Here is a 25,069-nt window from a genome sequence, read left to right as displayed (position 1 = left end):
TATATACAGTAATTATAAGATGAAAAAAGAGATAAAAATACAATAAAATAAGGATTATAATAGCATTAAGATTTCCTCAAAAAAAAAAAAAAAAAAGCATTAAGATAAACAGAGTATTTATGTAAAGTATTCTAACCTTCCTGTTTTATGCTAATTATATACGCTTGTTAGGCGTGTGAATATATGGTAGGTTTAGGATTTTTCCTAGTCATGTATAGTAATGTGTATTATAAATACAATAATTTAATTGCAATTTACAAACGCTAACCACTTTATTCCTTCTTTAATTTGTAGAGAGTACGTTTTACATGGAGAGCAAAAAGATGGTGTTCGAGGTGTTCAATGAGATGCTAAAGACGATACGAGAGTCTAACCGTCGAAACCCCGAGCTGGCTTCCAAGGTTGTCCGTGATGAAGAGCATTACGAGAAGATGCTAGCTGAGTTACAAACCCCAAATATTTCCTTCAGCGGCGAAGAAGGATTTGGTGAGTATGTCGACTTATTTGAACATTATAACACATTTATAAATTCTAAATTCGGGTTGTATTTTACTACCTATGCTGATTATGTTGATAAATTTCCTGCGATTGATTTGATTCCTGCAAAATGCAAGGCTACTCGACACTACAAGGAGTACATCGAGGGCGTTCTTAAGTACTTGATTTTGTTCTTGGAACGAGCAAAGCCTTTGATGTTCCTGGACAGGATTTTCAAGAATCTTGAATCTGAATTTGAGGAGAGTTGGACGGTTGATAGAGGGAAAAAACGGTCTAGGACAACGAGTATCGATGATGTGAACGAGTGGCTCGATGAATATAGCACTGTCGAGAGTCTAATTGAGTTAGGACCTATGAAACTTAACGAGGCGTTAAACGCCTTGGGGCTTAAGTCAGGGGGTACTATGCACCAAAGGGCGTCCTTGTGAAGAATACCCCTCTCGAAAGGCTGGATCGAAAGCACTTAAAGAAGGAAAAAGGCGATTGTGATAAAGAAATCGCGCTCATTGAAGCGAAAGTGAAGAAGTTGTGTGTAATTCTGAAAGAGACTCTTGAGCGGACTAGGGAACGCGTTAAGAACAGGCAGGGGATGACTTATGATGAACTCCTTCGTGATCGTGAAGCTGATAATGAGATAGTTGCACTCGACATAGCAAGCGATGGAGAAGAGGACGACAAAAGAAACAATAATCCGCTCAAGTTGCCACTAGGTTCGGATGGGAAGCCTATACCGTACTGGCTCTACAAGCTACACGGTCTTCACCAAGAATTCAAGTGCGAAATATGTGGAAACTACACCTACAAGGGGCGAAGGACCTTTGAAAAGCACTTCAATGAAGCGCGTCACCAACACGGTATGCATTGCTTGGGTATCCCTAACACCAAGAGCTTTCATGAGATCACTCGAATCGATGATGCGAAGGAGTTGTGGTGGCAGATTCAACTAAGGCAGCAGTCTTTTCTATGGCAGCCTGATGTTGAGGAATACGAAGATGCCGAGGGTAACGTTTACTACAAGAAGACCTACGATGATATTGTTAGGCAGGGTTTAATATAGCTAATGTGATTTTGTTAATTAAATTCTAAGTAGTACGAGAAAGCTCTAAAATCCATAGTTATCCAATTTCGGCTTAAGCTTGTGTTTATTAATTAAAATTTAAGCTCATAATTAATTTATAAAATTGTAGTAATATGCAATTCAAGTAACTTGTGGTATTATATTACCCCTTTAATGCTAGAAATTGGCATGAATTTAGCCACTTACTGTCCCTTCTTAATTCAATCGATAAGATGACTTGCTACGGGTGTAACTCGAAATAAGGATATCGATAACTAGACGGTCCAAATACAACCATCTTGCACTATATTATTGGTAATAAGAATGGTTTTGAGAACACATTTAAACAAATATTTTAACTTCTTATTTCTCGATCAAATAACACAGATGACCCCAAAAGAAAAACACATAGGATGATAGAAATAAGGAAAACGCACCTCTCTTCAAACTTCACTTAAAAATGACACTCGATTAAATGCATCTCTATTTTGATCTAGAAGTAATTGAAAAGGCAGCGCTACAACATTAATCAAACATTAAGTAGTGATCTATAGACTTAATTTACCATCAATTAGCATATAGACAAGCTGAAAAACATTGATAAATAGCAACCGCTACAACATACAATAAAATAAAAAATCTTGGATGACAATAACTCATAATAAATCTTGGATGACAATAACTCATAACAAAATGTACTGCAAAGATAGATAATTTGCAATAACAATCAAGGTCGAGCTACTTCACCTATAATGAATGTAGCTCCATTAAACTACACTAACCAATAAAATAGCTAGGTAAACCATGTGAATCTATGTTTGGACTTGTTAAACCAAAAAAAGTTACCGATTCACACGATTCTCCTTCTTTGTGGATCGGTTAAATTAAAATCATTTCTTGATTCATCCGATTCTTTTTGTGGAAGGGATGTCAAAGTCTGCCCTTTCGATCCTTTGCTCATCACCAAGCTCTCTACATACGTATCAAAATATGTACAATAACCTTGTACGTAATTCCTTAAGTTTTGTATTTGAAGATTCGTGAAATTATAAGATCTCATGCTCACTAAGTGATCCATCAAAATTATGTTTTTGTTGTAAACATAAAGAATCCTTGTAGGAGAAATCTCAGAGCAACCCTTACTTCCATCCACGGAAAACCAAAGCCTCCATGCCTCCTTTGCACCATCATACGAGTGGGAGTACTTTGCAAAGATAAACTGCAAACTGCTATTGAGTCACCGAGGATGAAAACATAGCTCCTATCTTTAATTAGTTTAATCCGAGTATCCGGAATTTCCAAAAAGGTAAGTTCCTCAGTATCAAAGTCAAATCGAAAAAGAGCTTGAGATGAATAATTAATTCCAACCCAATAGAAAGCACCTTGATAGAAAACACCCCTTCTTTGCATATTATAAAAACATGAGCGTGCGACAACGATCCCGGAATTAGTTTTTGTCTTCCAACTATGGTTGTTGAGCGAATATACAGCAATGGGTACTTCTAATAGTGCCTTTGAATTATGTTTCGTTTTTAAAGCGACCACTTTATAATCATTACAAGCAGGAGCATATCTTGCGGAGACCAAAGGGCAAAGGGGAAGAATCAAAGACTTCCTAATAGACGGGTTCCACAGTCTGAAGGGAGTTCGAGGGCACGGGTAGGACGACTGCGGCCTCACCAACATCAACCCATTACAACAACCATAGAGAGAGTAAAATATAGATGTTTCATATAATTGAGCACTTTTAATTAAGGGGCCTAATACCACTAGTACAATATATTGCATAAGTTCTTGATCGTCCGCCACAATAAGCCTCCTGCACTAATATACGATTTTTATTAGTATTGTAAACTTTAAGATGCATATTGATGAAATCTGACGAATCGATCATAGATCTCCAAGCTTTACAAACGCATCTGAATCTAAGAAGGGTTTTCGCCGGCAGCATCGCCAATATCGCTATTATTAGATCCCATGGCAAGTAATTGTGCTCTGATAAATCCATCAATAATCACCTCACTCACAATGAAAATTTGGCAAAATTTTTGTAGCAATAAAGCTCTAAAACCTTGGCAATCTCATAGCCTCGTTTAAAAAAGATATAAATAAATCTATCTATTAGCCTATATTAAAAGCAAATCCTTCTATGACACTTGTCATTACCTTGTAAAAAATTTTCCCGCCTTTTTCGCTTCTCTTTTTCTTTTTTTTTTTTTTTTTTTTTTTGCAAAATCTTTAAGAAATTATTTATACCTTATGATATTTTCTTTCCACTTTGACAATCATATTCCATATATATCCAAATGAAATATTTCTGAATATCTTTTATATACTTTATATTTTGTAATATTATTGTCAATAATATTTAACAACCATGCATTGCACGGGATTTTAACCTAGTACTCAATATTTGCAAATAAGCAATTGTACTCAATCTTTTATAAAAAATAAATTGACTTTTTTTTTTTTTTTTATCAAGCTTCCACACAATTTACAAGGCTTGCCAAAAAAAATATAATCGACTTTATTAGGCTTCCCATAATATATGGTTACCTAAAACTCTTCTTCCTTACCAAAAAACATAAATGGATATATCTTTAATAAAATAGATACGGAGTAAATAAATAAACAAAACAATTTACAAGGCTCGCCAAACATTTTAGAAAACCTTTATATTTCATATATATCATACTGCTTTTAAAACCCCTAAATAGGAAAGAACAATCACCTTAATAGGGTGACTACTGCTTTTAAAACCCCTAAACAAATCTAGAATACAAAGACAAACAAACCCTCTTGCACGACTAGATGTGCAAGGGCGACAGTTATTTTTTGCTACGACACGGCTATGCTAAGGTAAATTTAGTAATCTACAATTCTAGCTTATTATAAGTTATTAAGTTAATAGGGTATGCATGGAAAACTCTTAAACACAACTTTCTTCTCCAAGTGGTCGCACATTTGACAACTTTGTCCCTAAATCACCAAAACTTGACCAAAGACCTCCAACTCTCCCAAGCAACCAAACCCTTGCTAAAGCATTAAAGGGGAAATTACTCAAGACCATCCAAGAATCCTTTAACAAAAGCTTCAGAATCATCCATGAAACTGAATCTTTATGACAATTTTTCCACATCAACCAAGTCTAATGCTCCCACATCAGTTCCCTTTCTTTGGGGTTAATGACCTCAAAACAACAGCTAATTATCGAGTACATAAATATCCTACATGCAACCTAACTAGTTAAAGCTCCGCCAGTCTCTTACTGCCATATACTTGAACATATACTAGATCAACTCATTGTCTTGTCAGGGAAAACCCAAGTACCTAACACAAGCATTAATCTACCTTGGTTTGAAACTTCAGATTCTACTACTATAGTAGTCTCTGTTAATGCCAAAGTTTGCAAGTTAATATCATACTTGATAGTACCCTTCAGTTACTCTCTGACAACCAATTCCCTATACCTAGAATACGTGCTGACTGCAGCAGATTTCTATCTGCAAACCGAACGACCATGCTACAAGGCTGCTCCTTTAATTAACTAAAAAAGTATAATATGCACAATAAAATAAACATAGGGGTAGCAAATGACTCCTTGGACGACCAAATAATGTAATCCAAAGTCCAAAGGAGTTTAATTTTGTTGGACTATTAATGTAAATGATCTAAGAGAAAGAATTAAAAAAAAAAAACAAAAATAATGGAAATCATGCAATCCATTGAGAGAAATCTCAATCTGATTTAGCTTAGGTTTCTAACCCACAATGGCATAATCTTATGCAGAATATTTTGTATTTGGTAATGACTTATTGGATGCGAATCTAACAAGAGCTCATGTAAGTTAATAACTTATAATAAGCTATTAAAAACATATAAGTTGAACAAAAGCTAAGGGAAATTGTCCCTGAATAACAGAACCTGATACATATAAAAACATATTGGACCAATATAATTTGTAGTGAGCACTTACAAATTACATTAACACAAGTACATTAACGACATATATTTTGCACTTACTAATTAACAGTCTTGCATAGTTGCATGTACTTGGACTGAACAAATACAGGCCATACATTCATCAGCCAAAATATGACAGTCTTACATATGAGTTTTATGCATTCATTCAAGATCTCACATGTGAGCTTAGACACGCACCAGTAAATTACACCATGGTAGAGCGGCAGTAGCAACAGAAAAAATTAAACTGAGCATTTCGCAACTTCAAGCAGCGGGCGCTACTAGTATGCATCTCTGTAAAGAGCAAATAATCCAGTCAGCATCAAATTTTATAGTATCCCTCCCCACTATAAGGCTATGACAATTTGTTCAAAAAAAATAAAAAAAAAAGTCTGACTATTAAATTGGATAAAATGCAGAATTTAAATGACAAATGTAACAAAGAAAATCTGATAGCAATCCATAAGGTCCATAACTATTACAAAGCTTCATCCTTATACCAATAACATTAGCACTTGAACAAACAACTATACAAGGCTAATAATTATGCAGATTTGCAATATTTTTTTATATAGGTAAGAAAAAGAAAACATTCGGAAACCCTTTTCACAAGGAAAATACAGATTTGCAATCATATCTGGTATAAGAGTAGCATTAATTATACCTAAAAATTTTACTAGAGAAAACCAACAAATCAAGTCGAACAAAGAAGAATACATACATATATATAGTGTATTTGTGCCTTACAAATCACATTCCCCTTAATTGTATCTCATAAATAAATAGGGAAGAAATCACAAATTCCAAAGAAATTTTCATTCAGTGCATAAGTCGTAGAAGTGTAAAACCCAACAGATTAGAAAATGAAAAAGTGTTGAATCCCGATTTAGAGGATGTGCAAAAACCAGACAGGGAACATAACTTGAGTCAGAATTTATTGTACGGGACAGAAATGTAATGTAATCCGAAGGAAAAACTACATTAAGTATCCTTGAGCGATGTATGTCATGAATAGCTAAACATTAAAGCAAGTATAATTACAGCACGTTAAGCTAGCAAAATTTCATAAAATGAGAAATGCAAGAGGTACCTAGTTAAGTGCTTCTGCATTTCTTATAAGTTTAACCATAGGTCTAATATTCATTTAATTTTCTGGGAAGTATGTCAAAGTCTACCCTTCAGATACTTTATGCATGCAACACCAATCTATCCACACAAATAAGAAATGATATCTACTAAAGATTTCTGTTTCCCCAAATGACTCAACTCTATTGTAAGCTTTAGGGAAAAAAAAAATAAAAAATAAAATAAAATTAAAGTTTATGGTAGAAACTAGCAAACACCTAGAATCTCTACATAGACATAGCCCCATTGATCCTCCCCATTTACACAACTGAAACCCCAAAGGAAACAATTGTATAATTATCTGAATACCAGTGAATGAAAAAGACAATGAGAAAGTAGCAAGGACTTTCCCATGCAGGGGTTCTACACTCTTGTCTCATCCTCTCAGAGTCTCGGGTGGGCTTCTATATAGGCACCAGTCCAAAAGAGTGCCAACAAAAAAAGTACGAAAATATGAATTATAGATTATTCAGAATACGAGCAGCTTTCATATGCACAGCTTAAACATTCAATAACCAGCAGATGTGTGTTGCAAGTGTTTTCGTCAAGTTTATAATGCACAGAAATGTAACTAAGAAATCAATTACAGTCTGAGAACTTCATGTTTTACACACAAACACTTGAATCTTTCACTGGCAACCCTGCCAGACCTCCCTCCAAAACTTCATGGATTTACATGTCTCCCAAAAAGTATTCATCAAATGCTTCCTCTTCCAGTTCCTTGTTGTGACTCCTAGACTATTTTGGAAATATTTGGGATCTGCTTATTGTGGTGAAGTGTTGCTATTTTCACGTTTCTCATTTTGGTAATCATATTTAGAACTTGAAAGCCTTCAACAGAGAGTCAAAGCTTAAGACTAAATCTGCAAATAATTAAGATCTTACATAGAACCTGTTTATCTTAGATACACCACGGGTTTTCATTCACTCATAATACTCCAAAGCATTATTTGCTAGATGGGTGATCAAGACTCCACAGTGAAGACTGATGCTTCACTTATAGGTGAAGATACAACACTCCCTCAAGAATGTGCTAAAGCAAACTTCTTACTTGTATCATACTTAACATCTCAAGAGCATTCTTATTGACTCAGACTTTGGTATTGATTTTCAAGCACAAACCTCCCACGTTCAATTCTACTAATTTGGATCATATTTACATTGAGAATGCTAACACCAAGTCACCAACCTTATTTTCAAGACATGGATAAACACAAAGGATGACAAAACTAATTACCATATTACCCTATGTCACATCATTACCCCTGCCAACACTATAACTAAACAAAAAAAAAAAAAAATAATAATAATAATAATTTTAGGTCACGTGGGTAGCTCAACAAGGGATATCCGGCCAAGGGTAGCAACTAACAATATTTCGGGTTTAATAAGGCAGTTAACTACAACATGTTTTTATTAGGTAGTTTTCACAAAATCTCAACTTTAAAAGGTAGTTTCTTACAAAAATAATCCTACTCCAAAAAATGTCTTTATTTAATTGATTTCGATTTTTTTTTTTCAATGACAAAATTACCTTAACTACTTGGAGAGGATGAGTAGATTTTGGAAGGGCATATAGGATAGACCACATTATTGAGGGGAGTAATTATTCATTTGTTCAACTTTGGTGATGGATTAGAAATTGTTTTGTGTTTAAAGGTAAAGGGAATGCACCTTCATTCACTGATGGTTAATAGTATGCTAGAAGAAATTTCCACTTTATTAACATTTTTTCTTTATTTAATTTACACATTAACTACACCATCATCAGGTAAATGTGATAAAAGGTTATATGATCCTATATAAGGACAAGTTCAAGAAATATCTATATAGAACAACAAAAGCAAGTCTTCCTAAACAATGCATTTTAAAGCATGACAAAAGACAATTAATATATCATAATGTGTATTTCACATATTTAGAAGATGTAAGTGGGAAAAATAACATGATTAAGAGCAAGTATTACCTGTGACCTTCCAGAATCAGCCATTATCAACCCTTCATCAATTTCATAGTAATGATGTGATAGTCTCATCAAAACCTTTGTGCAAAACCAAGCTTTCTACATAAGTCTGGAAAGAAATCCAGCTACTCATCATATTTTTTTTTTCCAGAGTTCGCATTTGGTTGCTTGCAATGTCATAAGACATCGTAGCGAGATTGTTGTTCAACAAAAACGTATTGCTATTTTGACCATAGACAACATTTGAACATTCAAACAACTTGGAAGCATCAAAATTCGGCTCTCCTGAAAACCATAGCCTCCATGGATTCTCTCCGCCATCCTTTTTCAAAACCCATATGCAGATACTTTCAGAGGACATCGATAAAACTGCTAAGGACTCGCCATGGGCAAAAATAAGCCTATCAGTGCTTCCTTTCACAGAATCGGGCAGTTGCATAACACTAAACTCTTCGACATCAAAGTCATACAAGTAGAGTTTCCTATTAGCTCCGGGTTTTCGGTGTAAATCATTATCAATCCAATATACAACCCCTCCACAACAAACTAACCCTCCTTCACGCCTAAACCCCGATATAGCCCAACCCGACTCACTCACGGTATTGGGTTTAACTCTCCAAAGGTGATCAGTGAGTGAGTACACAGCAATATAGGCCTTATCATCTTGAAACCTACGAATATTAGTCTTAACGGCAAGCACCTTATGATCATTACTAGAAGGGGAAAATCCTAAAGCATAAGTTACACAACTACGACGAATTCTACTCCAACGAACTGCAATAGGACAACGGGGAAGAGACAGTGATTTTCTTATAGAAGGGTTCCACAATCGAACCGCATTCGTACCATATTTCAACAAAATCAACCCATTACAGTTTCCAGAAATTGAATATGGTTCAGGCAATTCAGCAAGATCTGCAAGCTTATTCAATGTGTCACTACTACGAATTGTGAAAAAACATCCAACCCCCACAAATCTTTCAATTGCTATCAGATGATCAGTACTTTTTTTGGAATAATTGTAATTGTAACAATTAAGATGCAAAGGAATTAAATTGGAGGAATCAATGAAAGAACACCAAGTTCTACAAACAGACCTGAATTTTAAAAGGGTTTTTGAAGGTAGCCATGCCAAGATCTCCAACAATAATTCCGGCGGCAAATAGATGTCCTCCGGCAATCTGTCGACCCGTGAGAGTTCCCTCTCCATACGACTCATTTCGGCCATTGAACTCATAATTAAGCAAAAGAGATGATGATCTGAGTTGCAGAGTTGGTACTCTTTGGTATAAAAGGGGGAAATTTTTTCTATGAAGTATACGTTTTCTTTTGGGGGAAGTTTCATTTGACTATTTGAGTCTATAAGTTACTAATTGACCCAAAGTTTGGTTTATTTCCCAAAGCAAACGGCCAATTAGCTACTCCCTTCTTTCCCGATTTTTTTGCCCCATTGTCAAAATATGGGTTAAATTTTACCAACTTTGACCATAAATTTCCGCTTTCAACAAAAAATGTAGTCAAATGGGATCTTGTTTGGTTCATTTCATTGTAAAATTAATTAATATCAATTTTTTATAATTTTTACGCATATGAAAATGGAGATGTAAACATTTTAACACGTGTTTTGAAGACCGCATAAAGTCAAATGGGCCAAAAATAAAGGGATAGAGGGAGTACAATACATTGGTATTAAATTTAGCACCCTTACGACATATTAGTATAAAAATTATAACCGGTGATGTATTGGTATTAAAATTAGCAAAATGTGACAAATTGGTATAAAAGTTTTTATTAGGGGACAAATTAGTATAAAAATTAGTAAATAACGATAATTAACCTTTATTCATATCGAGGTAAGCATGTATCATATTATTTTTATATTTATTACTCACTTTTTATTTTATTTTTTCTTAGTGTTAAATATTGTTTAATATTGTTAGAACTCTATTAAAAGCAAGGAATAGAAAAAGGAGTAAAAAATGAAATCATATAAAATAGAGTAAAATTCAAGATCATGCAAAAGAGTTATTCAAAAAAAAATTGCAAGATCAAGATTTAATTACACATTATTGGCTTTACATCGAGCTTTCAATTTTTGCAATATAAAAAAAACATACAAATAAATGTGTTCCTAAGTTCTATAATTTTCTAACTTTTAAACCAATTTCAACTAGTTTAGGACGTGAAATCTTCCCTTCAGAAACTTGTGATCGATTGCTGTCCAATCCTAAAAGAAAATTGTAAACCACCCAACGGGAAGGACTGACTCAAGATTCAACACATCCCGCGCATAAATTTCAACTGAGTAGGTGTGCTCCAATCCCTTCATTCTGTTTTTCATTACTTAATCCTAAGTTCTTCTCTGCTTTAAAAAAGTACTCTCTCCGTCCCCATTTGATTGTCACTTTTGCCATTTTGGGTGTTTCTAAATGTTTATCACATTTCACATTTTTAGATTAAATAATACACATTAAATTACAATTTTAACCTCATAAATTTTTGTCCTTATTATGAGGGCTTCCTATTTTACCCTCATATTTTTTGCCCTCTTTAATTGCGTCCCCATTGGAATTTGTAACTATGACTTTCTCTCTCTCTATCAAACATTTTTAGCTTAGTCATCAATATGTGTAGTGTAATTCCATTGGATAATGTAATTATTTCTTGTAATGTTATTGGTTAAAAATAAATCACATGGATTACTAATGTGGTCCTTAATTTTCATTGGTTGTTTAATAAATCACATGGATTACTTTCTCTCTCTTCTTTTTTTTGTAAATGATTGGGTTTTAGTTCCCATGTACTTCCTTAATTTCTCCTTAATTCCCGTGATTTTCTATCAAAAGTGACAATCAAATGGGGACGTAGGGAGTATTTAAATATTTTTTTCACTCTCAATTTCTAATTTGCATCTCTCTTTCTACTTGAGCTTTGATTTAGCATGGGGGTTCAGTTTCGCAGTCATCCCCATATTAAACTTTGTGAAGATACAGTGCACTAACTTGCCTTTTCAATTATTTTAGAACAACATAATGCAAAATTCTATCTAATCTATCCTTTTTTTGAATCAACCACATGCCATTATTTTAGCAATCACAGCAGACTTGTTTACAGAGAATTTCGTTTGATACAATAATATATGATCTAACCTTTAGGAGTCATAATTGCTCAGCTAGTTGTGATGGTCATCTGCTGTCTTGGTTATTTTCAGCTGGCATAGACATTTTCATTTTGCATAAATCTAGATCGTGTGTGCCCCCCACCTTCAAGTATCCAACTTACTTTGCTATTTAATTCATGTAGTATTAGGCACTGTTTTATTTCCATTGATTCATCTACATCTATATGTTTGTGCAACGAGATTTTATCTGGTGTAATTGCGTGTTTGCACCCTAATATAGACTGGACTAGGGAAACCTGGGTAATGCTTGTATGCACACCTGATTGATTTTGAGATTTCAGCTCCAGAGTTGTTACTAGATTGGACTATAAGAATATATATATAGTGAAAACTTGGTGAACTTCCTACCATTTCTTACATTTTTAGATGCCTAAATTTGAGCATTAGGCGAGTATATTGGTCGGAGAGTGTACTACCTTATCTTATGTCGCCTTCTTTACCTGAAAATAGCCACCTGTTTATCCTCTCAGGTACTTGTTGATGAGTATCAGACTAACAGGCATGCAGCGATTCGTTCTTTATTTGTCCAGTCCCATATACGTCAGAGTATCAGCTGCATTCTGTTCTTTCAGTTTGCCTCATGCTCAGGTTCTAAACTTTTGCTCTCAATATATTAACTCCCTTTCATTTGTAGTGCCTTCTTGACGAAGTCCTGTGACACTAGTGAAGTTGTCGATGTCATAATTCTGAATGACCAGCCTTTTGTTTTTTTGATCAAATGTGATATAGAATATCAAATTCCTTTTATGCAAAGCTGGATGCAAAATCCTTTCAGGTAAGATTGGGAAGTATTTAAAACTTTCATTTTACTTAATCATATCAAGTAGTCTACTTATTACTGTATATGCAACAGCTTTTTCACAAAGAAGTTCAAGCAGATTCTCTGTTGTAGCCTCCTTCAAGAGGAATGAGTACAGTATGATAGCTACAGCCCTTAATCTGATGTTAAGACATCTTAATATCAAGTTTTCGGATCACCAGGCTAAACTCTATCAACTCACATCATCTAATTTTAGTTCAATTTGTACTGAACAAGTACATATGTTTCTCAGCTCTCATGCTGCAGCCTGCAGCTATGTTCAATCAACTCATATCATCTAATTATTAGTTCTTTCTGGTTAGTGTATCTTGGAGTGATCGAGTAGCCCATTTATTCTTACTATCAGTTATTCATGTACAAAACATTGAACTCTATGTGCTAGTTGTAGCTGCCTAATGATCGAATTCAGCCATAATTTGTCAGCACCTGTAAGAAGCTTTCAGAACAAAAAGGTTTTGACTTTATTTCTAAGTAAGATTGAAATTATTAGTTGCACAAATCCTAAAAGTAGTCCTAGACGTTATGTAAGTAATTTCGTTTAATAAGCTTTAGTTGTTAGATCTTGTTTATAAACTCCGGTTTTCGAGATCCCAAAATATTATTAACTGTACTTACTGAACATTAATACAAAAACATCATCGACATATACTTCATACTTAATAATTAACATGTTGCAATTGGGACCAAAATGATATAGGCCATACATCCATGACATATGATTCTTTTTAATCTCAAATCCTTACATGCGAGCTAAGGCATGCGCCACTGTATTACACCATTGTTGAGTGGCAGTAGCGAAATAAAACAAAACAGAGCATTTAGCTTCCACGGCTTGCAACTTCAGACAGTGCTACTAGTAGCCGAGTATGCATCTCTCTAAAGAACAACTGTCACAAAGAAATTGAATAGCAAATCATAACTATACTGAAAATTTTAACCAAATAAAACCAAACAAAGAAGTATATAGCCTATTTGTGCCTAAAAAAATCACAAGAAATCCCCCTTACTTTTACCTAAGGGCATAGAGAATTAGAGAGTGGAAAACACAAATTCCAGAGGATCAAGTAGTAAAGGCCAACAGAAATAGAAAATGGAAGTGTTGAATACTGATTTAAAGGCAAAATCAAGGCAGAGAAGCAAAACTTGAGGTAGAAAAAGGTATATGTCAAACTGTACAAGGAAATAAGTTGAAAATATATAGCTAAGTTAAATTCATATCACAGGTACCAACTACCAAGTCAGTATTTAAGCATGATCTATTCAGGGAAAGACAGTTAGAAGCTTAGAGATTCTTTAAGTTGTCACTAGATACGTTAGCAATATTATATGATTACAAGACAGGCATACATAAACTGGTGCTCAGATTTTGAACGATATTAGAGATACAGGACATGCAAATTTCGTGTTTCTATGACAGAACCAATTTTAGTATAGACAAAGAACAAGCAACATCACACACTGAGGCAAGGGCTATGATGGGTCATATACCTGAAAGAGAGATTCTCAATATACAGTACTACTAGCTTTGTTTTCCTTTTGTTTTACACTCTAAATTCTCCTGGGTGGTAAATTTGATTGTTCTTTTACAAGTCTAAAACAAAGATACTCGAATGAAAACAACATTAAGTGTCCCTAGCAAAGTGTATATGCATCCCTTCTATCAGGGGTAGTCTTCCATAATCCATATCAGCCATTGTCTATTATTCATTTTTATTCTAAGAAGAATGTCAAAGTATACCCTTCAGATACTTTACACAACACAGATTTATCAACGTACGTAAGTGTGAAATGATACCCAAATGACTCCAGTCTATTGTAATTTTTAACAAAAACAAATTATTTTACAGAACCAAAAACATTTGGGGAGGGTATCTGGAAGCAAGTTGTTAGCACCTAGGATCAAATAAACCATAGCCCTAATGATCCTCTCAATTTTCCAATTGAATATGTTTAGATAAGGGACTTTATCATAGAGAGAAAGAAATACAGTTTCCTTTGTTCAACTTTGGCGATGGATTAGATTTTTCAAATGAACCTGCAGTATTTGCAATTTTAGGGACAAATATTATCCAAATTTTACTGGAGGATGTCATTGAGAGAGTTTTATTACGGATATACTTTTACTCTAATCATTTTATAGATTGAAAATTTAAATAGAAATTAGCCTCATGAAAGTTTGTTACTATAGTTAATAAGCCAAAAGTAACAGCAACACTACCCTCCCCAAGATCACCACTTCATCATATTCATGTCACTTTGGTTGCTGGCATACTCATAGTCACTTTGATGCTTTTCCAAAGAATACAGATGAGCTATAATTGGTCATCACTATACCCCATCATCTAAGCCAATTGGACAATAGAAAATATTTCGTGTTTAGAGGTAAAGGGGATGCAACTTCACTGATGGTTTGTATGCCAGAAGAAATACCCGCTTTTTTTTTGGTTAACTACCCACTTTACTAACCTTTTTTTCCTTATTGGTTTTACACATTAAATACACTGTCATCAGGTAAATGTGACAATAGGTTAACTGATCCTTTATAAGGACAAGTTCAAGAAAACTCTATATATAACACTATAAGAACAACAAAACAAGTCTTCCTGAAAAAAGCATTTTAAAGCATGACAAAACACAATTAATATAACATAATATGTATATCACAGATGATAGAGGATGTAAGTGGGAATAATCCCATGATTAAGAGCAAGTATTGATAATTTGATATCACCTGTGATCTTCCATAACCAGCCATTATCCACTCTTCATCAATTTCACAAGAAAGATGTGAAAGTTTTCTCTCCAAAACCTTTGTGCAACACCAAACTTTCTACATATGTCTCGAAAGAAATCCGACTGTACTTAGTTTCTTTTCCCAGAGTTCGAGTTTGATTGCTTGCAATGTTATAAGACATCATAATTTGAGGGGTCTTCAACAAAAACATATTGCTCTTTTGAACATAGACAATCTTCGGAATTGACCGTTCAAACAGCTTGCAAATATTTAAATTCGGATCTCCTGAAAACCACAGCCCCCATGGATCCTTTCCACCATCCTTTTCCAAAACCCATATGCAGCTTCTTTCAGAGGACATACTGAAAACTGCTAAGGACTCGCCATGTTTAAATATGAACCTAACAATGCTTTCTCTCACAGCATCAGGCAGTTGCATAACACTAAATTCTTCAGCATCAAAGTCATACAAGTAGAGTTTCTGTCTAACTCTAGGATTTTTGTGTATATGACTTCCAATCCAATATACAGTCCCTCCGCAACAAACAGACTTCCTGTCATATATTAACCCTGATAAACCCCAACCAGACTTACTCACCCGATTTGGTTTTTTTCTCCAAAGGTGATCATTGAGTGAATATACAGCAATTGAGAACTCATCAGATTTACTAATCGTCCCAAAGGCAAGCACCTTATAATCATTACGAGAAGGGGAAAATCCTAGAGCACAACATTGAAAAGGACAAGAGGAAAGAAGCAATGCCCTTCTAATCGAAGGGTTCCATAATATTATCTCACCCCATTTTTGTGTTAACAAAATCAACCCATTACAGCTTCCAGAAATTGAGTATGATTTAGGCAACTTAACAAGATTTGCAATCTTCTTAAATTTGTCAGTAAGACGAATGGTGAATAATCCAGCGCGAGCAAATCTTTCAATTGCTATCAGATGATGAGCTAATTTATGGGAATTGTTGTTGTAAAGCTTAAGATGCAAAGAAATGAAATTGGAAGAATCAATTAAAGAACACCAGGTTTTACAAACAGACCTGAATCTTAAAAGGGTTTTTGAAGGTAGCCTTGCCAAGATCTCCATTAACAATTCCGTCGGCAAATAGATGTCCTTCGACAATTCGTCATCCCGTGAGAGTTTCTTCTTGTTACTACTCATTTTCGCCATTGAAAGAGATGATGAGTTGCTACAGTTGATACTCTAATAAAAGAGAGACATAGGAGAAAGGTTTTTTTTTCGGGGGTTGAAACTTTTTTTTTTTTTGTGACAAGGGTTGAAACATAAAGTCGTTGTTTGAGTCTAATTGACCCAAAGTTTGGTTCATTGCCCATAACAAAGTGCACTCAAGGGTCACTTACTCACTTAGCTACATTTATTTGATCGACCAAAAATTTTAAAAAAATTTGGATGTAATTACTAGTTTTTGGATTCGAGTAATGTTTTAAATTGATTTTTAATCTGATTACAACTCAACATCTATTAACCTGACTTGTAACTAACTTGAACATAACTCGAATTTGTACTCGATCTATGAACAACTTGAACTCAATGTAAATTCAAATTTGACGTGATGTGAACTCGACCCCACACCCAATTAACCCAACACGAATTCTACCAAAAATCGATTTTTGATCAGCCCTATTATTTGGGGAATAAGGCTATACAGTACTAGCTAGTCTACAAGCTTCACGGTCCTCACTAAGAATTTAAATGTGAAATATGTGGGAACTACACTTATAAGGGGCGAAGGGACTTTGAAAAGCACTTCCATGGAGCGCGTCACCAGCATGGTATGCTTTGCTTGGGTATCCCTAACACCAAGTGCTTTAATGAGATCACTTGAATCGATGATGCCAAGGAGTTGTGGCGGTAGATTCAACAAAGGCAAGAGTCTTTCTTATGGCAGCCTGATGTTGAGAAATATGAAGATGCAGAGAGTAACGTTTACAATAAGAAGACCTACGAAGATCTTGTTAAGCAAGGTATAATATAGTTAATACAATGTAACATCAATTTTCCGCTACTAGGGGGAGCTCATTGAGCGATCGCTCAGGGCCCCCTTTTGTAGGGCCCACATATTTTTTTAATATCTTATTATTAAAAAAAAAATGGTCATAAATTTATGTACTGTAGACCTATAGTACTAATCACAAGTGTAACTCCTTCTTAATCTAAAAATGAATCAAAGATCATTTTAATTAGCTAAGTGATTATTTTTGGGATTAAAATGGAGGAAATGAACAGAGCGGCCGAAAGAAAGGAAGAAGCACTGAAGCACGGGTTTGGTTTATTTGCTTAATTTTCCTTTTGCTTTGTATTTTTAGATTTTCATTTTTTCTTTTATGTGAGATTTTCATTATTTTTAGTTTATTTGTTTGCTTTAATTACCTAATTTCTGTTACGTTAGCTTTAATAACTTAATTTCTGTTCTTTATTAATTTTTTTTTTATTGGATTTAAATTCTTGACTTTTTTTTAAATAAAAGGTTGTTTGATGCTGGAGTCACTTTTTTTTTTTTTTTTTTTTTTTTTTTTTTTTTTTTTTGAGGAAATGCTGAAGTCCACTTAGCAAAGCTTAATTTTGTTGTGTGTATTATTACTTCAGACAATTGAATCAGATCGAAAAATAAGATGCTACGTAGTTTGACTATGAAATTCTTTGTTCATCTACAATTCCACACTGAGTCAACTCATGACACAGGTTCTATACTTCTGTTATTCTAGTCATCTTATCTATGAATTCCTAGCTTAAGTTTCGACAGTGGAGCTAAATGAGGGTTTATAACCCGATCCGATCATTCGAATTATTGTATGTGCCACCCTTGGGCACAAAATGAGATTAATCATCTGCCTGTTTAAGTTTAAGGGTAAAAGGGCTAATATCATAACTTGTTTATTATTCATAATACGTAGTGTTGGTATACAAATCTTAAGATGACATAAGATAGGTAACACTTAACATATCATAAATCTTAAAGATATGATTCACTAATCACTACATTATATCAACATTATTTAGCAAATCAAATCCTAAAATATAAAATCAAAAAAAAAATAAATTGTTTACCTAAAATATCTCACACAAGTTCATGACAAAATAGACCATTCCAACCTCTTTTTATTTACCCTCCTGTGATAGGAGGGACGCCCCCGTATCTTACCTTTTTTAAAAAAAAAAAAAAAGAAAAAAAAAAAACCCCTCTTTTTATTCATTTATTTATTTATTATTTTTGTTTGTTTGTTTCAAAAAGAAGATCATTCCAACTTGTGTCACAATTATTTAGCTAATAATACTCAAACATTATGTAAAACGAGTATAATTTTAATACTTCCTCCATTTTTTAAATATTGTACCACTTGTCTTTTAAGGAAGATTCACAAATATTGCACCATACCCATTTTAGAAAAGAAAATATTTGTGTTCATACTACAAATACCCTATATACCCGAGGATTTCTCAGGGTCTTTTAGTCCTTATGGACTCAAGGGAAGGGTTGGGCCCCACTTGTACAACAATGAACAATTAAATAGCATTTAATAAAAAAGCAAATGTTAAAAAAAAAAAAAAAAAACAGAACAGTATTGTGGGTCCTTTTTGTCATAATTTGTCCCAAATTAATTGTTATTTCTGCCAAAATTCATGAATTTTCACATTCTTCCCCCCAATTCACAAAATTCTTTATTCTCAAACTTATCTCCAATCTTTATTCTTTTTTGCACACAATAAATTACAAGAATCAATTTAATCATTTCCCATTCAATTTCTTGTAATTCATGTTTTTGAGTTTTGTAAAATTATCTTGCGAAATTCGTTGGGCCTTCGATTTGTTGTGTGGTTGGGTAATTATTGTTCCAGATCTGGAAGTTGAAATTGGTGAATTGGATTTGCGTTAGCTGAAATTGATTGAAGATGCATTGTGTTGATGGATGGAGCGATGTTGGTGGTAGTCGGAGTGCCGAGGTTAGTGCACACTTTATTTGTAATAATTTTGCAGCTGTAATTTTTGATGTAAAGTAGTGGAATGTGGAATTATTGCTCATGGATAATTGACTTAATTGGTAGTTATAATTGCATTAATTAGTATTGTTGTTGAATAGGAACTTGTGGAATTAATGGTAGTGATGATAGCATTAATTACTGTTAAGTTCTATTGTGGAATTTTTGGTATTGATATTGTGGAATTATTGTTATTGATATGTTAGCATGAATTATAAGTTTGTAGTTATTTGCTGTTACATGGTTTCTATTGAAGTATGAAATTGGGAATATAGCTTCCGTTGCAGTTTATCAGTATGGAGGATATTCTATTGTAGTATAAAATTGGGAATCATGGTGACGTTGTGATTTAATTATGTAGTATGAAATACCAATTAAAGATTAGTTGGTATTTGATATTAATACCAACTACAAACTGAATTGTACTGTTGTGATGTTCTGTGTATGATTGTTAAATTGTTTATACATGGGGTATGTGAAAGTGAATTTGTTGTTGATATTGTCAGTTAACAAAAGAGTGAAATTGTTGTTGATGATATTGTGAGTTAATGTAAGAGATATACCAGAGTCAAATTTGTTGATATTGTGAGTTAATATAAGAGTTTGTTTAAAGCATAGCGTTTTAGTGGTTTGATATTGTCTTTGAATATAAGTCTTAAATTGTCCAGGACAATTATGTTGTTGGTGAGGAAACGCCCATGGATCGAGATGAAGAGGAAAATGGTAGATCATGTTCTAGTTCTGATGATGAAAGTTTGGGAGAAAGTGATGTTTCTGATCATGTAGGGGGTGATGGTATAGACTTAAATAATGCAGGGGGTGATGGTATAGGCTTAAATAATTCAAGGGATGATGGTATTGACTTGAATCATGTAGGGAGTGATGAGATTGACTTAAATCAGGTTGCAGAGGGAGGTGATGATGGAGTGTTTGTGACTCCGTTGAGGAATGTCCCCTTGGTGCCTCATCCAAGTCCATTACGGTGATCCAAGAGCACAACTCTTTACGGCTGGACATGTTCCGAACATGGGACTCGATGACTTCTCTAGCTATGGAAGCCATGGCTGAAATATGTACTTAGCTTGTTAAATGTTGTTGGACTGTGTAGTAATTTAGTAGTTTGGATAATGTATGTCTTATTTTTAATCATAACATGTTCTGACGTTTTAGTTTATATTAAAACCAAGAATATTGTTGATGGTATGTCATAGTAACACCAACAGTAAATATGATGGTATGTTTTATTACTACCAACGTATTCTAAAATGGTATATCTATTAATACTAGTTTAACTTGAAATGGTACATGATGTGAATACCAATATATCCTTTGATGGTATATCACATTAATACCACGTAATCCTGAGATGATATATCATGTTCATAATTATCCCGCACAGTAACGTGATAATTTGTTGCTCCTGTAGGTATACTCTAATTCAATTATTAATAGTATATTATCCAAAAACAAATTATGTTGAGGTAAATTTCAATGAATGTTACCAATTTCAGTTTCAATCAATTATGGTTTTTTAAATTCGAACTCCTCCTCTAAATTTCAAAACCGGAATTAGTGTCTAATGCGTACTCAAGTATGAATTACTGTCGAACGCGCAAAGTTGCGTTTTAGTTAAATCGTAATTCGTAAAAACTGATACTACAGATGTATTTGTCTATAATTGTGTGTGTTGTAAAAGAATGAACCCTTCAGGACCTTTGCATAAATTACATACTACCCAAGACCATATTTTCAGTTGCTGTGACTGGGTGGTTGCCAATGAAGTACCAACAACACATGTTTTCATACCAACACAGGGTTGTATTTTTGATCAAATATTTTGGAGGGAATTTTGCGCACCTACATGCCTTCTGGTTGTCTTATATAATAAAATGACAAAACCCCAGGACAACCTTCGGGTCCGTAGATCTCGTATTCAAACTGTAAGGGATGCATGAATATACTTATGAGCATTAGATCCTCTCTACGGATTCTGACCTCAGTTATTATGAAAATCGTAGGGTGAAATTTGTTATGGACTGCGTACAGATGACATATGAAGGATGTCCAGTTCATCCCTTTGGCATTCCAACAAACAACTTTGGTACCCCGGGTTATAATTGGTGCATCGTTACGGGATGATGCCAAAGAAGCTATTACTCTAATTATATGGAAACGAAGATGCCTTTTGTCGTTAATGACATAATACACCTGGGCATGCATAACAGCGGCTAACATAGACAGTTCCATAACATGGATAGTATCAGTGAATGAACCGACGAAGATAGGGCTTATCTTTGTTGGTATAGCATATACTAGAATCTGCTCTAGTTGGTATGCTGGCTTGGGGTCGAATATGGGTAATAGATTTTCTGGAATAACTCCAACAACGTCGTTATCCTCATTATAGTGTAGTAGTTAGCTTTAGAAGTGGGACAATTATATTTGAGTTGGTATGGGTACACTAATTATTTAATAATGAACTGCTTTCATTTCATATTGCTCCTCCTCAACGACATATTATTAAATCATGTTGCAGGGGTCATGTTACATTAGAGTATCCTAAAGAGTAGGAAACTAAAAGACCTTTGTTGGTATATATACATATCATTAACTTGATCGATGGTATATATCATATTATCATTCAACTATATATATACCAGCAACTCATTGAAGTATATATACCAGCGAAGTTTTCTATGGTATATAATGATCTTTGTAGTACTACCAACACATTAAAAAATCATACCAGGGTGAACTAACATTAGCACAATTGAACACAGCTGTCAAACACTGCTAATGGTTTTGGATTGTGGCTAAAGAGAATAAAGGGGATTGCATCAACTTATTATGACATTGCTTTCGTAGTTGTCAATGAGGTGTATGATGAAATAGAAATAGATTGTTGTCAATGAGGTGTAATTAGTAATAAGTATGATAGATTTTGGGGAAATACTACTTGCCACGATGTCAACCTAGTAGAACGTCGATGTATTTTTCATATAAAAGCCAAAGGTCTTGTCGATCCTACAGATGGAGCCTCAACATCCTTATGACAAATATTTTGCATCCTAATATAATGATGCAAGTGTTGTAATGTATGAACATACATATAATAATAATTCCTTAATAGGAAAATATAATTTACTTTATACGATAATATAGTTTACGAAAGTGTGGTATACCTATAGTCAAAGTGCAAACCAATAGCCACTCTATTGGTATGTACCCAAGGTTTGACATACATACTAACAAAATCATCAAACCATATTATGGTATACCAACATGATCTGAAATAGTACCACCGAAATAGCAAAAGATAGTGCCTAAACGTAAAGTACTAGCATCACATACTAGCAGCATCACCTACTACCATCATCACCTACACATGTTTTTTCAACCACAAAAATATTTACAAACTGCACTGTATTGAGGTAAATCATTTCCCTTGCCCTTTATCCCATGCCTCCACTAACTTGTGAACATCCTCCTGGCGTTCGTTAGACGAACATAGTAGGTCACCCAACGCAGCGGGACTACTCTTCGAAATCGCCGGAGCTCAAATCGCAAACTGGTGTTCGCAACCTTCAAATCGCCACATTCGAATTGCCACCTTCAAATTCGCAATTTTCTTCGACCTTTTACTCTACAAAACCCTTATGTTTTCTCTCTCCTCTAGCAATCCTATTTTTTTACTTTACAATTGCTTTTTCATTTACCCTTTTCTTTTATTTATTAAAATTCATTTTTTAACACCACCTAACAATGTGGAGGAGGGGGGGGGGGGGGGGGGGGGGGGGGGGACTGCTTTTCTCTTTCTCTTCAACTAACAAGAAAATTACAAAAAAGCCCTTTCCTTGAGTCCATAAGGACTAAAGGTAATAGACTCTGAGAATTCCTCCTATATACCCTTACCTTTAAACCCTTGATTCTTTAGTTATGGTTCAATCACTTGACAATTTTATACTTTTACCTTTCTCTTTCTTTCTTTTTCACACTACTAAACATTTTTTATACTTCGTAGCTATACAAATATTTGTATTAAAGATATGTCAAATCTTTTTTATTTTAAGTAATTATATTTTATATGATTAGAAACTATTTTAATATAAGATTTATTTTTTTAATAGAATTTTATTAAAAAAAAAAAAAAAAAACTAAACTAAGGACACATCAGAAGATGACACGTGTCATTGCTGGTGTGTCTTTTAGTATTAACGATATGTCAAATCTTATTTATTTTAAGTAATTATATTTTATAAGATTAGAAACTATTTTAGTATAAGATTTGTTTTTTTAATAGAATTATATTCAAAAAAAAAAAAAAAAAACCCTAAACTAAGGACACACGATGACACGTGTCATTGCTGGTGTGTTTTTTAGTATATAGTTATTATTGATGTAAAATTATTTCAATTTCCTAAGATTAATTAATAGGCGATTTTAGTTGTAATGTAGAAGATTCCAATATTTAAATTTCAAAAATGTTAAATATGATAGCTAAAAAAAAAAAAAAAATGACATCATCCTTGTATTTAGGCGGGAAATTTTTTATTGAGAGAGCGACATATAGGCATTGGAAACGTCAGCATACTCTATTTTATTAATAGATTTCTGATGTAGGATATCATTTTCAAGAACTTAAATACACTATAATGTGGCACAATTTCCAATCCATTCTAGAATAATCCATACATAGTACAATTAGGGGTGTTCAGATCCGGGTACCCGGGATTTCGGGTACCCGGAAATGCGGGTACCCGGGATTTCGGGTAGTCAGTTACTCGGCCCGTGACCCGACCCGCGAAATCCGGGTACCCGGTTATCGGGTACCCGAAATTCCCGGGTCGGGTCAGAGGGTACCCGGGAAAAAAATGTAAATAAATAAAGTTTAATTCTTGTATCTAAAAGCATAAAAAAAAAATACTTCTCAAATACAAATTGAAGATAATTAAAATTGAACCAAGGTATTAAAAGAAAATGAGAATAATCGGTTGCAAACTTGCAAGTTGCAACAAATAGCAACCCCAAATAATAGTATAATACGATGTATACAAAGCATTAAAGTTGAAAAAAAATTAGACAAAACACCATTATCAATTTTACATTACAAATGAACAGCACATGTTTTAAATTCAAATCTGAACACAGCCTGCGGCGGCTTCCGGCGGCGTTAAACTTATCTTCGGCGTGGAGTTGCGTTTTTGTGGCGAGTGTTTCTTCTTTGGACCGAATACCCGACCTCTGCGTGGTTCGTTCTTTGGACCAAATACCTCTTGCGTGGTTCATTTCAATGCGTTGATGAAGGCTTACAGAGAAAGAGAGAAGGTGGGTGTATGAAGGAGAGAGAGAAGAGGTGGGTCTCTAACTCTCTATGAGTGAAGGAGAGAGAGGGGAGAAGAAAAGAAAGTGAATGACGGCTGTACAATTAAAACCCTAACAAACATATAAGAAATCTGTTTTAAAAATAAAAAAAAAATTTTAAAAAAAAGCCATTTAGCGGGTCAGCGGGTACCCGTCTAACCAAAAGGCTGGCCCATTACCCGACCCGCCAAACTTCTTTTTTAACGGGTCGGGTACCCGACCCGGTATTTTTTTAAAAAACCAGAAAAATACCCGCTAAAAATTATCGGGTCGGCGGGTCAGAGGGTCGGGTCAAACGGGTCGGGTATTTTTGAACACCCCTAAGTACAATAGCGGTTATAGTCCCTCAATCTTCACG

At 34.2% G+C, this 25,069-nt stretch overlaps 3 protein-coding genes and 1 pseudogene across 3 annotated transcripts; 2 read left to right on the top strand and 2 right to left on the bottom strand.

Annotated features, from left to right (window-relative positions):
- The first annotated feature begins 308 nt into the window (after positions 1-308).
- Positions 309-1,555, top strand: LOC145581184 (splicing factor SF3a60 homolog pseudogene; annotated as a pseudogene).
- A 3,895-nt stretch (positions 1,556-5,450) lies between these two features.
- On the bottom strand, positions 5,451-9,917 carry LOC145582243 (F-box protein CPR1-like). Its single transcript, XM_081639247.1, has 2 exons — positions 8,610-9,917; positions 5,451-5,812 (listed from the first exon to the last, which is right to left on the bottom strand). Exon 1 carries the CDS (start codon positions 9,841-9,843, stop codon positions 8,653-8,655), a length of 1,191 nt encoding a protein of 396 aa, XP_081495373.1. The 5' UTR covers positions 9,844-9,917; the 3' UTR covers positions 5,451-5,812; positions 8,610-8,652.
- Positions 9,918-13,205: 3,288 nt separating this feature from the next.
- Positions 13,206-16,509, bottom strand: LOC145582241 (F-box/kelch-repeat protein At3g06240-like). The gene is made up of 2 exons (XM_081639246.1): positions 15,339-16,509; positions 13,206-13,494 (listed from the first exon to the last, which is right to left on the bottom strand). Exon 1 carries the CDS (start codon positions 16,435-16,437, stop codon positions 15,382-15,384), a length of 1,056 nt encoding a protein of 351 aa, XP_081495372.1. The 5' UTR covers positions 16,438-16,509; the 3' UTR covers positions 13,206-13,494; positions 15,339-15,381.
- Positions 16,510-18,989: 2,480 nt separating this feature from the next.
- LOC145582240 (uncharacterized) lies at positions 18,990-20,524 on the top strand. The gene is made up of 2 exons (XM_081639245.1): positions 18,990-19,314; positions 20,019-20,524. The coding sequence occupies exons 1-2, from the start codon at positions 19,264-19,266 to the stop codon at positions 20,334-20,336; spliced, it is 369 nt and encodes a 122-aa protein (XP_081495371.1). The 5' UTR covers positions 18,990-19,263; the 3' UTR covers positions 20,337-20,524.
- Positions 20,525-25,069: the final 4,545 nt, after the last annotated feature.

This window comes from Chenopodium album, chromosome 15, assembly GCF_948465745.1.
Source record: "Chenopodium album chromosome 15, dcCheAlbu1.1, whole genome shotgun sequence".
In the NCBI taxonomy this organism is placed as follows: domain Eukaryota; kingdom Viridiplantae; phylum Streptophyta; class Magnoliopsida; order Caryophyllales; family Amaranthaceae; genus Chenopodium; species Chenopodium album.
The sequence above is the reverse complement of the archived record's forward strand: the minus strand, read 5'-3'. Positions and strand labels throughout refer to the sequence as shown.

What these genes read in the sequence shown, in the direction of transcription:
- LOC145582243 (XM_081639247.1), bottom strand. Translation starts at nt 9,843, where the DNA reads ATGAGTTCAATGGCCGAAATGAGTCGTATGGAGAGGGAACTCTCACGG.
- LOC145582240 (XM_081639245.1), top strand. Translation starts at nt 19,264, where the DNA reads ATGCATTGTGTTGATGGATGGAGCGATGTTGGTGGTAGTCGGAGTGCC. An exon ending in GTGGTAGTCGGAGTGCCGAG is followed by an intron (nt 19,315 to 20,018) that starts GTTAGTGCACAC and finishes TAAATTGTCCAG; the next exon opens with GACAATTATGTTGTTGGTGA.
- LOC145582241 (XM_081639246.1), bottom strand. Translation starts at nt 16,437, where the DNA reads ATGGAGATCTTGGCAAGGCTACCTTCAAAAACCCTTTTAAGATTCAGG.